Below are 15,281 nucleotides of genomic sequence, written 5' to 3' on the forward strand. Positions count from 1 at the left end.
AATAGACATGTAAGGTAAGCGTGGCATGCAGGTAGTGGCCATGGGTGGTTGCTGTTTTTGGAGATGGGGGGGCTGTTTTATTTATATTTATTTATTTATTTATATATATATATATATATATATATATATATATATATATATATATATATATATATATATATATATATATATTGAGAGAGAGAGAGAGAGAGAGAGAGAGAGATAGATATAGATATAGCTTTGATGCCTTGGTCCACCTTGTCCATCAGTGTATCATGCTTGTGTGTTTTACTGTGTTCAGTCACTTTCTCTAACAGGACTTCATCCTTAACCTTTGGGTCTTGCAAGTATGACTTTGTGTCAGCTCATATAGTGTCACCCTGGAGACCAGGGACATGATTTGGAGCTCTGCAACATATTTTAGTCCGGACTCAGCTCTTTCTAAAGCAAAAAGGGTTTGCTGCATCAGGTCCATGGCTAGCACCAAAAACAGAATTGGTGCTTCCCTTGGCTCCTAAACAGCATGAGTGAGGGAGTGGTACAGCTCTTTGGTATCCTTCTCAATGTAATGAGTCCATTATATCTGTCTGAGGGTTAAACACATATGGTTCTGTAACTGCCTGATCATTTTTTACTTTTATTTTAATGAACTCATTATTTATTTTAATGTCAGGCTTGTATATTTTAAGGTTGCAACATTCACAACTACTAAAGTTAACAATTCAGTTCCTGCTGAAAGACTAGAAGACATGTTGCATTCAGGTATGCTTGTTAAATGGACCATCATCGTTCAGCTGGACGTTCTGCTGCCAAAAGTAAAGCTGTTGAAGCCAAGCACTATATTTAAGTTTGATTTGGGGATACATTTGCTGTGAGCAAATGCCCTTGAAAGTGAAGAAAATGTAATAGAAAACATTATTAGATTTTTTATAATTACAGCAACACTGTGGTACGGGGGTGGGATGGTTCCTCAAGACCTCAGACCTGCTGTAATGAAAATTGCAGAAAGTGAAAAAGTGTTTATCTGAGAGCTTTTGAGTTAATTTAGTATAAGATGTATAGAAAGGGAAAGGAAAGACTTATACCTTTTTACAGATACACAATTCATTTGGGAATTACTTTTCTTTTGCCTTTAGATGAGGTGAATTCTAAGGAATAAGATAGATAGATGGATGGATAGATGGATAGATAGATGGATAGATAGAGTTTTAGATGGAATTATTGGTTTGGTTATGGATGTGGTTTAAGAAATATGAGCAAATGGGTTGATTATTCCACCCACTCCGGATTCTGTTTTAATTTCAATGAGCAGTAACTGCTGGCTGGAGAATATCCATTACGTTAAACATGGATACTTACATGGATTACATGTCACAAACATTTCCTTTTTATGATCTGAGTAAGAGTTTCTTCCACATAATACAGAAGTGATTGTTGCCCCTGGTTTTATTTATTCAGGGTTTGGACTGCACTGTAAGATGAAGACTCCTCCTTAGCATGACATGCCAACTAATCAATCTGTACAGATTACAGAGTATTACACAGATTATAAAGTATTACACAAACTAAACAGTAGAGGTGTATCTAAAGGGCAGGCCAGGAAGTTGGGGTGTCAGGCAATGAGGGTGCGGCTGCAGTACCAATTAGATCTGTGAAAATCAATGTCAAACATTTTGAACACAAAATCACACAAACCTATAATTTAATTTAATTTAATTCACATTTCAATGTATTTTGTGTGATTAATGTAGCAGGTGATGAATTATACTTTGTAGTATATATTTTTCTGCTTTGGCAATGAGGGAGAGTGAGAGAGAGATAGAGCATTTAACTTACATGGCTGTGGAGAAGGCAGGAAAGGATGGGAACAGAAAGAGACTTGTCTTTACCACTGAGTCAAAAATCATGATCAGTAGACTGACCCCTACTCTGGTCAGCATGATACCTCATGTAGAAGGGGTGGGGAACAGCTTGGCACTAAGCAGAGGGAGGGTTGAAGGCTTTATCCTATTATTTACATTACTATGATTACTTAAATAAATATTTATATTTGTTCCTATTAGAGCCTCATTCTGATTATTTTTAGTCATCAGTATATGTATAAAATTTTCCTTTAAACACAAACAGAATGTTTCACTCATATACAGATCATTTTTAAAGAATTTCACAACTTTTAAATGGTTTACTAAAACGTGGAAAAATAACAAATAACATTATAGCATATGTGTATATGACATTACGTATATAACAGAAAGACAGAAACACAATGGCAGAAAAGAAAGGATCTCCACATTGAAGTGATAAATCGAGATGAAGGTAATATCATAAAATGGTAAAGTATATAATCATTATACAAATAAGTTTATTCATAAACAATTCTATTTATCTATATATTATCTATAATAATAACTTATGGGAATAGGGGGAGAGGGATAGGAACAGAGGGACTGATTAAAAAGGGATAGATTAATAAGGGAAGAATGATCTTAAGGGCTAAGCCCTTCTTCAGGTCCTGGGGTTCACTGTACAAACCTGTAAAAAAGGAGAAGAGATTTTTAAAATATTAATTTAATCAAAAATAGAAATAAAATTAATTCATACTTACATGTGGAGTCTGAGCAATGTAGGAAAAAGAAGTGAGAGAAAAGAACATGAAATGAAGTGGAAGAAAAGATGAAGTGGGTAAGGGGAAAGACATTGCTCAGAGCTCCTCCAAAATGTCCATCATCAGCTGGACGTGCAGCTTGAGGAGTCGCTGAACTGTGGTGGCTAAGGCTGCTGGGTCACTGGTCAGCTCCAGAGGCTGAGTGAACAGTACTTCAACAAGCTCTGTAAGGTAATCCTATTGACAAATGACACACACATCCAACATAGTGTCACTGAGTTTAAGATACAATCCCGAGAATTTGTGTATCGTGGCATCAGAAGATATTCAACACTTACAATAAGCACTGTGAAGTACAGCTCTGCTGCAGGCTCCCACACGTCCACGTCCCACATGCTGAAGAGCGCAAGCAGGCGCTCCAAGAATCCTCCCTTAAACTTTTGGAAAGAAAGACAAGCTTCATTAATGCCATGTCTTATCAGGTTTTAAAAATATGGAAAAAGGAAAAGGAGATCAAATAGACCATGTTCTGAAACTCAAACATTGCCTAGAAATCTCCTGATAAGACACTTACTGGCTGAGGTTTTGAGCCATTTATAAAGCAGCCGAAGAGAATCAGCTCATAAAAAACATCCAGGAAGTTGTAGTGGTGATCCTGCACAGAGCAGAAAAATTACAAAAATAAATTAGCTTTACATATTGGACTCCTGTTTTCTTTATTAGCAAAATTGGTTATGTTTAAACATCTGCCATTTCACACAGGCGTTTGTTAGCTTACACAGGAGCTGAGCTCTGCTTTAATCGATTCCTGATTGGAAGACGTCCTCAGGAATCGAATCAGGGCCTCGTAGGCCAACAGCACACCAACTACATCCTGTTCAAACAAACAAAAAAATCTCTGTAACTAACTTTGGCTATGACTGAGTAACTGAAAGGATTTTCATCACAAAAATCAAACAGTCTTTCATCATTCTGAAGTCACCTGGTTGTTAGCTGCTGCCAGTCGCATGACAATCCTTTTTCCCACCACAAACAAGAAGTCCTGGTTGTGGATGCTGGCAAGCAGAGTCTGAATATAAGACAGCACACAATATACATTAAAGAAGAGTGGACTTTACCTGCGCAATAACAGCAGCTGAAGAAAGGTTTTACTCACAGCGAATGCCTCACGGAGAGCGGGCACCTTCAGGCCGATGTCAGTCACCCCTCTTTCTGAAAGATGGCAGCTAAGAAAGAAGAGATGTAACTCTCTAAAACCTCCTGCCCCTGTCCACCACCCAAATCTATACAAATATTATACTGTGTAATTATTAAAACTGAGTTCATCAAGCTAACTAGCTTTATACTCACTATGATATTGTGTAAATAAAATGATTAGTGAAGTTCTATAGGTAGATAACATACACCTGTAACCAAGCTCTTTAGGAGAGCTGATTAATCAGTAGTCTAAACATGATTTAGTGTAAAACCAGTAGTCAGGGTTGTTAAAAGTCACTTTTTAATTTTTCACTTTTTAATAATGAATATTATATTGTAGAAATAAATGAAATTCTCCTTGTTCAAGCTCATCAACTTGGTTCAGGATTTTAGTGTCATTTAAACCAACAGCCAAGTTCGCTAGCAGCTTAACTAACATTAGGCTAAACATTATATTTATATTATATTTACCAATTAATTTTGTAATAATTACAACAAATAGACAGGTTCTCTAGAGCTTGAGAATATGATAAGCTGTAGATATGATTAGTCCAACTATTACAGTGTCATTTAAATCGGTAAAAATTGGCTAAAGTCTGTTAGCGCTCTAGCTGGAGAATCACAAGGCAAAGTATGATTTAGTGTAAAACCAGGTTAACAACGACCGCCATCAGCGCCATTGACCTACAGGGTGCTGGTGGAAATTGGGCTACTGTTGGTCGAAGAAGTAGAGGAGGGAGGAGAGTGTGCAGACAGAGAGAGAAGAGGAAAGGTAAGAGTGTAGGACTGAGAATAGGAACTCTGAATGTTGGCACTATGACAGGGAAAGGTAGAGATCTGGCTGATATGATGGACAGAAGGAAGGTGGATATACTGTGTGTACAGGAGACCAGGTGGAAGGGTAGCAAGGCTCGTAGTATAGGAGCAGGATTTTATGGTATGGATAGTAAGAGAAATGGGGTAGGTGTGATCCTGAAGGAGGAGTTTGTGAGGAATGTTCTGGAGGTGAAGAGAGTGTCAGACAGGGTGATGAGTCTGAAGTTAGAGATTGAAGGGGTGATGCTGAATGTTGTTAGTGGTTATGCCCCACAGGTAGGTTGTGAGTTAGAGGAGAAAGAGAGATTCTGGAGTGAATTAGATGAGGTGATAGAGACTATTCCCACGGGTGAGAGAGTGGTGATAGGAGCAGATTTTAATGGACATGTTGGTGAGGGGAACACAGGTGATGAGGAGGTGATGGGCAAGTTTGGAGTTAAGGAAAGGAACCTTGGAGGACAGATGGTAGTGGACTTTGCTAGGAGGATGGACATGGCTGTGGTTAACACTTATTTTCAGAAGAGGGAGGAGCATAGAGTGACTTACAAGAGTGGAGGTAGGAGCACACAGGTAGACTACATCCTATGTAGAAGAGGCAATCTGAAAGAGATTAGTGACTGTAAAGTGGTAGTGGGAGAGAGTGTAGCCAGACAGCATAGGATGGTGGTGTGGTGGACGACTTTGAAGGTCTGTAAGAAGAGGTCAAAGATAGAGACAGAGAAGAAAACCAAGTGGTGGAAGCTGAAAAAGGAGGAATGTTGTGAGGAACTTAGACAGAAGTTGAGGCAGGCTCTGGGTGGTCAGGTAGTGCTGCCAGATGACTGGGAAACTACAGCAGAAGTGATCAGGGAGACAGGAAGAAAGGTGCTGGGTGTGTCATCTGGAAGGAGGAAGGAAGATAAGGAGACTTGGTGGTGGAATGAGGAAGTTCAGGATAGTATTCAGAGGAAGAGGTTAGCCAAGAAGAAGTGGGACATGGACAGGACTGAAGAGAATAGACAGGAATACAAGGAGTTACAGCGCAAAGTGAAGAGGGAGGTGTTTAAGGCCAAGCAGAAGGCATATGATGAGTTGTACACTAGGTTAGACACTAGAGATGGAGAGAAGGACTTGTACAGGTTAGCTAGGCAGAGGATTCGAGATGGGGAGGATGTGCAGCAAGTTAGAGTTATTAAGGATAGAGATGGAAAGGTGCTCACAAGTGAGGAGAGTGTACGGAGGAGATGGAAGGAGTACTTTGAAGAACTGATGAATAAGGAAAATGAGAGGGAACAAAGAGTTGAAGGGGAGAACTCTGTGTAACAAAGTAGATAAGATTAGAAAGGATGAAGTCAGGAATGCTTTGAAGAGGATGAAAAGTGGAAAGGCAGTTGGTCCTGACGACATCCCGGTGGAGGTCTGGAAGTGTCTAGGAGAGGCGGCAGTGGAATTTTAACTTTGTTACTGTTGTTTAACAGGGTTTTAGAGAGTGAGAAGATGCCTGAGGAATGGAGAAGGGTATTAGTGCCGATCTTTAAAAATAAGGGTGATGTGCAGAGTTGCAGCAACTATAGGGGGATAAAGTTGATGAGCCATACAAGGATCTATGGGAAAGAGTAGTGGAAGCTAGGTTAAGGAAGGTAGTGGAAATTTGTGAGCAGCAGTATGGCTTCATGCTCTTTGGGAGTGACAAAGTTGGACAGGATTAGGAACGAGTACATCAGAGGGACAGCTCATGTTGGACGTTTGGGGGACAAAGTTAGAGAGGCCAGGTTAAGATGGTTTGGACATGTCCAGAGGAGGGAGAGTGAGTATATTGGTAGGAGAATGTTGGACATGGAGCTGCCAGGCAGGAGGAAAAGAGGAAGGCCAAAGAGGAGGTATATGGATGTAATAAATGAGGATATGAAGCTAGTGGGTGTAAGTGTTGAGGATGCAGAAGATAGGGATAGGTGGAGAGAGATGATTCGCTGTGGCGACCCCTGAAGGGTAAAGCCGAAAGAAGAAGTTAATGTTTATAATTGCGCTACCACAGTTTAGTGACGTCATGTTCCGGGAAAACTTAAGTTGTGTGGTTGGTGTCGGTCACAGCGGTGAGAGACTGCTGGTTTTGTTCCGGAAATTATTCAATTACAAATTAAGCACTATATATATATATTCTACCTATCTACCTACCTATATATATGTATTCTACCTAATCTGGGGCATGAAGAGCTAATTGTGAGTGTTAGAGGAGCTAAACACGCAGCGCTAGCATGAGCATGTGAACTGAGTGCGCCATAGATTGGAAGGAAAACGGAACATCCACCAAAATATCCCCTTCTCAAATTTCAGACTCATCACCTATGTCAACTTACTTCACATCCAGTACAGTAGGTGGCGATAATGATCCTAAGGAGTTATTCACCATTAAACAAGAAGAAGAAGAAGAAGCAGCTCGACTCTCTGCTTGTCTGTCCATCAGTACCCAAAAGTAATAAAAGAAAAATATATATATTTAGCTGCACCCCGAAACTGGAATGCCCGCAAACCACACATCAAGATAATAATTGAACTAACAAGTCAACACCAACAGAAAGTTTCAGTCAGCAGGACCAAGCTAGCTATTGGCATTAGCGATTAGCATTAGCTGCTAGAGCTAACGCGATTGGCGCATAGAATATGTCATTTATTCATTAGCAATATTACAAAAAGCTCACATGCACACACTCATTTAAAGCAAAAAAGGCAACATGCTAAATGCTAGAAACTCAGAAAGGCATCTTGCATAAATTTCAAAGATTTGACTTCAAATTGTTGTCAAATAATATAATGTGTAATACAAATTAATGTATTAAATTAGAAAAAAAATGCAAAAAAGAAGCATTTTTACTAGTGGTCTCAGACATTTGGACCCCACTATATATATTATTATGGCCTTAGCAAGGCTATAAAGTGTCCACCTTTTATATATTTCTTTTCTGTTTTGTACATCCCTTATTTTGAAGGCTAGTGTATTAATTTAAGTGTGTTCATTTTTGACAGAAATGGCCTCAATGTGTCTTAAAATGTCCTTGTTTTGTCTGTGCAGGCAACATTTATAACTGATTCCAGGTGTTTTGAGGAAATGCATCTCAAGCTCTGACATACTGCTGTGGCTAAAATTGATTTTTAAGACACTAATGTACATGGAAGTTGCTGGACAAAGCTCAGTCTGATGGTGTGCTTTTAGATCATTTGTGGCATATCTTGCTTCTTGTCATAGATAAATGTGAACTGTCTGAAAATGGAAAAATCGTGTTGGCAGTGGGACTGAAAGGCAACTGTAAGCAAACATTTTGATCAGTGGAGTTGAAATAAAGCTTATCTAACAGTTAGAACAGCTGTCCTGTGTTGTAATTATTTTATTGTTCATATTCTTATTATTAACATGAGTTAATCATAGTGGACTTTATACTGGACAATGGCAGCACACAGAGCGCTTACTCTAAATAAATTATGTTTATTATTATTTTTGTATGATATGGTGATGGAGTTCTAATTGAAACACTACAAATTAAAATATTTATGCTGTATTATTGGAGTACATGCCCACAAAATAAACAGCACACAGGTGATATTTCAGGAGTTTGGTGTCTGTAAACAGCTGTCTGTAGTTTTAACTCAGATCAGATCAAATCACTTTATTGTCACATCACCATCCACACATGTAGAAGTGAGTGAAATTCTTGAGTACAGCTCCAGAAATTGCAGTAGAATATGTAATGTACAAATTTAAATACTTCTATATATAGTCTGTAATCAGCCTGTACAGTCTAAATTGCAATCTAAACATATACTTGGATAAACAGTATGGTAATGACATATGATACATTATTATAGAGTATACACAGTAGACATGGCACAGTATATTACAGTGTGATCATGTATAACAGTGCAGTGTGTTACAGTGTGATCATGTATAACAGTGCAGTGTGTGTTACAGTGTGATCATGTATAACAGTGCAGTGTGTGTTACAGTGTGATCATGTATAACAGTGCAGTGTGTGTTAGTGTGATCATGTATAACAGTGCAGTGTGTGTTACAGTGTGATCATGTATAACAGTGCAGTGTGTGTTACAGTGTGATCATGTATAACAGTGCAGTGTGTTACAGTGTGATCATGTATAACAGTGCAGTGTGTGTTACAGTGTGATCATGTATAACAGTGCAGTGTGTTACAGTGTGATCATGTATAACAGTGCAGTGTGTGTTAGTGTGATCATGTATAACAGTGCAGTGTGTGTTACAGTGTGATCATGTATAACAGTGCAGTGTGTTACAGTGTGATCATGTATAACAGTGCAGTGTGTGTTACAGTGTGATCATGTATAACAGTGCAGTGTGTTACAGTGTGATCATGTATAACAGTGCAGTGTGTGTTACAGTGTGATCATGTATAACAGTGCAGTGTGTGTCACAGTGTGATCATGTATAACAGTGCAGTGTGTTACAGTGTGATCATGTATAACAGTGCAGTGTGTTACAGTGTGATCATGTATAACAGTGCAGTGTGTGTCACAGTGTGATCATGTATAACAGTGCAGTGTGTGTTACAGTGTGATCATGTATAACAGTGCAGTGTGTGTCACAGTGTGATCATGTATAACAGTGCAGTGTGTGTTACAGTGTGATCATGTATAACAGTGCAGTGTGTGTTACAGTGTGATCATGTATAACAGTGCAGTGTGTGTTACAGTGTGATCATGTATAACAGTGCAGTGTGTGTTAGTGTGATCATGTATAACAGTGCAGTGTGTGTTAGTGTGATCATGTATAACAGTGCAGTGTGTGTTAGTGTGATCATGTATAACAGTGCAGTGTGTGTTACAGTGTGATCATGTATAACAGTGCAGTGTGTGTCACAGTGTGATCATGTATAACAGTGCAGTGTGTGTTACAGTGTGATCATGTATAACAGTGCAGTGTGTGTTAGTGTGATCATGTATAACAGTGCAGTGTGTGTTAGTGTGATCATGTATAACAGTGCAGTGTGTGTTAGTGTGATCATGTATAACAGTGCAGTGTGTGTTAGTGTGATCATGTATAACAGTGCAGTGTGTGTCACAGTGTGATCATGTATAACAGTGCAGTGTGTGTTACAGTGTGATCATGTATAACAGTGCAGTGTGTGTTACAGTGTGATCATGTATAACAGTGCAGTGTGTGTTAGTGTGATCATGTATAACAGTGCAGTGTGTGTTAGTGTGATCATGTATAACAGTGCAGTGTGTGTTACAGTGTGATCATGTATAACAGTGCAGTGTGTGTTACAGTGTGATCATGTATAACAGTGCAGTGTGTGTTAGTGTGATCATGTATAACAGTGCAGTGTGTGTTACAGTGTGATCATGTATAACAGTGCAGTGTGTGTTAGTGTGATCATGTATAACAGTGCAGTGTGTGTTACAGTGTGATCATGTATAACAGTGCAGTGTGTGTTAGTGTGATCATGTATAACAGTGCAGTGTGTGTTACAGTGTGATCATGTATAACAGTGCAGTGTGTGTTAGTGTGATCATGTATAACAGTGCAGTGTGTGTTACAGTGTGATCATGTATAACAGTGCAGTGTGTTACAGTGTGATCATGTATAACAGTGCAGTGTGTTACAGTGTGATCATGTATAACAGTGCAGTGTGTGTTACAGTGTGATCATGTATAACAGTGCAGTGTGTTACAGTGTGATCATGTATAACAGTGCAGTGTGTGTTACAGTGTGATCATGTATAACAGTGCAGTGTGTGTTACAGTGTGATCATGTATAACAGTGCAGTGTGTGTTAGTGTGATCATGTATAACAGTGCAGTGTGTGTTAGTGTGATCATGTATAACAGTGCAGTGTGTGTTACAGTGTGATCATGTATAACAGTGCAGTGTGTGTTACAGTGTGATCATGTATAACAGTGCAGTGTGTGTTACAGTGTGATCATGTATAACAGTGCAGTGTGTGTTACAGTGTGATCATGTATAACAGTGCAGTGTGTGTTAGTGTGATCATGTATAACAGTGCAGTGTGTGTCAGTGTGATCATGTATAACAGTGCAGTGTGTGTTACAGTGTGATCATGTATAACAGTGCAGTGTGTGTTACAGTGTGATCATGTATAACAGTGCAGTGTGTGTTACAGTGTGATCATGTATAACAGTGCAGTGTGTGTTAGTGTGATCATGTATAACAGTGCAGTGTGTTACAGTGTGATCATGTATAACAGTGCAGTGTGTGTTAGTGTGATCATGTATAACAGTGCAGTGTGTTACAGTGTGATCATGTATAACAGTGCAGTGTGTGTTACAGTGTGATCATGTATAACAGTGCAGTGTGTTACAGTGTGATCATGTATAACAGTGCAGTGTGTTAGTGTGTGATCATGTAAAACAGTGCAGTGTGTTAGTGTGTGATCATGTATAACAGTGCAGTGTGTGTTAGTGTGATCATGTATAACAGTGCAGTGTGTGTTAGTGTGATCATGTATAACAGTGCAGTGTGTTACAGTGTGATCATGTATAACAGTGCAGTGTGTTACAGTGTGATCATGTATAACAGTGCAGTGTGTTAGTGTGATCATGTATATCAGTGCAGTGTGTGTCACAGTGTGATCATGTATAACAGTGCAGTGTGTGTCACAGTGTGATCATGTATAACAGTGCAGTGTGTGTCACAGTGTGATCATGTATAACAGTGCAGTGTGTGTCAGTGTGATCATGTATAACAGTGCAGTGTGTTACAGTGTGATCATGTATAACAGTGCAGTGTGTGTTAGTGTGATCATGTATAACAGTGCAGTGTGTGTTACAGTGTGATCATGTATAACAGTGCAGTGTGTGTCAGTGTGATCATGTATAACAGTGCAGTGTGTGTTAGTGTGATCATGTATAACAGTGCAGTGTGTTACAGTGTGATCATGTATAACAGTGCAGTGTGTGTTAGTGTGATCATGTATAACAGTGCAGTGTGTGTTACAGTGTGATCATGTATAACAGTGCAGTGTGTGTCAGTGTGATCATGTATAACAGTGCAGTGTGTGTTACAGTGTGATCATGTATAACAGTGCAGTGTGTGTCAGTGTGATCATGTATAACAGTGCAGTGTGTGTCAGTGTGATCATGTATAACAGTGCAGTGTGTGTCACAGTGTGATCATGTATAACAGTGCAGTGTGTGTCACAGTGTGATCATGTATAACAGTGCAGTGTGTGTCACAGTGTGATCATGTATAACAGTGCAGTGTGTGTTACAGTGTGATCATGTATAACAGTGCAGTGTGTGTTACAGTGTGATCATGTATAACAGTGCAGTGTGTGTCACAATGTGATCATGTATAACAGTGCAGTGTGTGTTAGTGTGATCATGTATAACAGTGCAGTGTGTGTTACAGTGTGATCACGTATAACAGTGCACAGGTATAAATGTGATTCACAGGATGAATGTCATGTCATATGCACAGACAGTGTACAATGCACAGTGTGTTCACAGCCTGTGCATATGATTGCAACAGCGCATAGAAATAGAAATCACATTCATTTAACTAACATTGTGTGTGTAATAATCGGGAGACTTCGCTGGAAGCAGGGACCAAACCCAGATCTCTGTGGTCGTCTCCAAAGTAGAAACATGCCCTAACACGCCCTCAGTCACATGTCCTAATACGCCCTCAGTCACATGTCCTAACACGCCGTCAGTCACATGACGTCAGTCACATGCCCTCAGTCACATGTCCTAACACGCCCTCAGTCACATGTCCTAACACGCCGTCAGTCACATGACGTCAGTCACATGCCCTCAGTCACATGTCCTAACACGCCCTCAGTCACATGTCCTAACACGCCCTCAGTCACATGTCCTAACACGCCCTCAGTCACATGACCTCAGTCACAGCTGGTAAATAACACCTGAATAGCAGTGAATAAACCCCTAACTAGAGACTAATAATCAATTAAGTAATTATTAACTAATAATCGCTGATCATGTATAACAGTGCAGTGTTAGTGTGATCATGTATAACAGTGCAGTGTGTGTTGGTGTGATCATGTATAACAGTGCAGTGTGTTACAGTGTGATCATGTATAACAGTGCAGTGTGTGTTAGTGTGATCATGTATAACAGTGCAGTGTGTGTTACAGTGTGATCATGTATAACAGTGCAGTGTGTGTCACAGTGTGATCATGTATATCAGTGCAGTGTGTGTTAGTGTGATCATGTATAACAGTGCAGTGTGTGTCACAGTGTGATCATGTATAACAGTGCAGTGTGTTACAGTGTGATCATGTATAACAGTGCAGTGTGTTACAGTGTGATCATGTATAACAGTGCAGTGTGTTACAGTGTGATCATGTATAACAGTGCAGTGTGTTACAGTGTGATCATGTATATCAGTGCAGTGTGTGTTACTGTGATCATGTATAACAGTGCAGTGTGTGTTAGTGTGATCATGTATAACAGTGCAGTGTGTGTTAGTGTGATCATGTATAACAGTGCAGTGTGTGTTACAGTGTGATCATGTATAACAGTGCAGTGTGTGTCACAGTGTGATCATGTATAACAGTGCAGTGTGTGTCACAGTGTGATCATGTATAACAGTGCAGTGTGTTACAGTGTGATCATGTATAACAGTGCAGTGTGTGTTAGTGTGATCATGTATAACAGTGCAGTGTGTGTCACAGTGTGATCATGTATAACAGTGCAGTGTGTGTCACAGTGTGATCATGTATAACAGTGCAGTGTGTGTCACAGTGTGATCATGTATAACAGTGCAGTGTGTGTGTTACAGTGTGATCATGTATAACAGTGCAGTGTGTGTTAGTGTGATCATGTATAACAGTGCAGTGTGTGTTAGTGTGATCATGTATAACAGTGCAGTGTGTGTTAGTGTGATCATGTATAACAGTGCAGTGTGTGTTAGTGTGATCATGTATAACAGTGCAGTGTGTGTCACAGTGTGATCATGTATAACAGTGCAGTGTGTGTCACAGTGTGATCATGTATAACAGTGCAGTGTGTTACAGTGTGATCATGTATAACAGTGCAGTGTGTGTTACAGTGTGATCATGTATAACAGTGCAGTGTGTGTTACAGTGTGATCATGTATAACAGTGCAGTGTGTGTCACAGTGTGATCATGTATATCAGTGCAGTGTGTGTTACAGTGTGATCATGTATAACAGTGCAGTGTGTGTCACAGTGTGATCATGTATAACAGTGCAGTGTGTGTTAGTGTGATCATGTATAACAGTGCAGTGTGTGTTACAGTGTGATCATGTATAACAGTGCAGTGTGTTACAGTGTGATCATGTATAACAGTGCAGTGTGTGTCACAGTGTGATCATGTATAACAGTGCAGTGTGTTACAGTGTGATCATGTATAACAGTGCAGTGTGTGTCACAGTGTGATCATGTATAACAGTGCAGTGTGTTACAGTGTGATCATGTATAACAGTGCAGTGTGTTACAGTGTGATCATGTATAACAGTGCAGTGTGTTACAGTGTGATCATGTATAACAGTGCAGTGTGTGTTACAGTGTGATCATGTATAACAGTGCAGTGTGTGTCACAGTGTGATCATGTATAACAGTGCAGTGTGTGTTACAGTGTGATCATGTATAACAGTGCAGTGTGTGTTAGTGTGATCATGTATAACAGTGCAGTGTGTGTTACAGTGTGATCATGTATAACAGTGCAGTGTGTGTTACAGCGTGATCATGTATAACAGTGCAGTGTGTGTTACAGTGTGATCATGTATAACAGTGCAGTGTGTGTTACAGTGTGATCATGTATAACAGTGCAGTGTGTCACAATGTGATCATGTATAACAGTGCAGTGTGTGTTACAGTGTGATCATGTATAACAGTGCAGGGTGTGTTACAGTGTGATCATGTATAACAGTGCAGTGTGTGTTACAGTGTGATCATGTATAACAGTGCAGTGTGTGTTAGTTTGATCATGTATAACAGTGCAGTGTGTTAGTGTGATCATGTATAACAGTGCAGTGTGTGTTAGTGTGATCATGTATAACAGTGCAGTGTGTTAGTGTGTGATCATGTATAACAGTGCAGTGTGTTACAGTGTGATCATGTATAACAGTGCAGTGTGTGTTACAGTGTGATCATGTATAACAGTGCAGTGTGTGTTACAGTGTGATCATGTATAACAGTGCAGTGTGTGTTACAGTGTGATCATGTATAACAGTGCAGTGTGTGTTACAGTGTGATCATGTATAACAGTGCAGTGTGTTAGTGTGTGATCATGTATAACAGTGTAGTGTGTTAGTGTGTGATCATGTATAACAGTGTAGTGTGTTAGTGTGTGATCATGTATAACAGTGCAGTGTTACAGTGTGATCATGTATAACAGTGCAGTGTGTTACAGTGTGATCATGTATAACAGTGCAGTGTGTTAGTGTGTGATCATGTATAACAGTGCAGTGTGTTAGTGTGATCATGTATAACAGTGCAGTGTGTGTCACAGTGTGATCATGTATAACAGTGCAGTGTGTGTCACAGTGTGATCATGTATAACAGTGCAGTGTGTTACAGTGTGATCATGTATAACAGTGCAGTGTGTGTTAGTGTGATCATGTATAACAGTGCAGTGTGTTACAGTGTGATCATGTATAACAGTGCAGTGTGTGTCAGTGTGATCATGTATAACAGTGCAGTGTGTGTCAGTGTGATCATGTATAACAGTGCAGT

The 15,281-nt window shown here is 39.6% G+C and overlaps 1 protein-coding gene across 1 annotated transcript; it reads right to left on the reverse strand.

Annotated features, from left to right (window-relative positions):
• Positions 1 to 2,324: 2,324 nt before the first annotated feature.
• Positions 2,325 to 7,022, reverse strand: LOC131350510 (uncharacterized). The gene is made up of 7 exons (XM_058385507.1): positions 6,934 to 7,022; positions 3,741 to 3,810; positions 3,567 to 3,653; positions 3,363 to 3,458; positions 3,159 to 3,239; positions 2,923 to 3,021; positions 2,325 to 2,821 (listed from the first exon to the last, which is right to left on the reverse strand). The coding sequence occupies exons 1-7, from the start codon at positions 6,984 to 6,986 to the stop codon at positions 2,681 to 2,683; spliced, it is 627 nt and encodes a 208-aa protein (XP_058241490.1). The 5' UTR covers positions 6,987 to 7,022; the 3' UTR covers positions 2,325 to 2,680.
• Between the last annotated feature and the right edge of the window lie 8,259 nt (positions 7,023 to 15,281).

Source organism: Hemibagrus wyckioides, unplaced genomic scaffold, assembly GCF_019097595.1.
Source record: "Hemibagrus wyckioides isolate EC202008001 unplaced genomic scaffold, SWU_Hwy_1.0 Contig38, whole genome shotgun sequence".
In the NCBI taxonomy this organism is placed as follows: Eukaryota; Metazoa; Chordata; class Actinopteri; order Siluriformes; family Bagridae; genus Hemibagrus; species Hemibagrus wyckioides.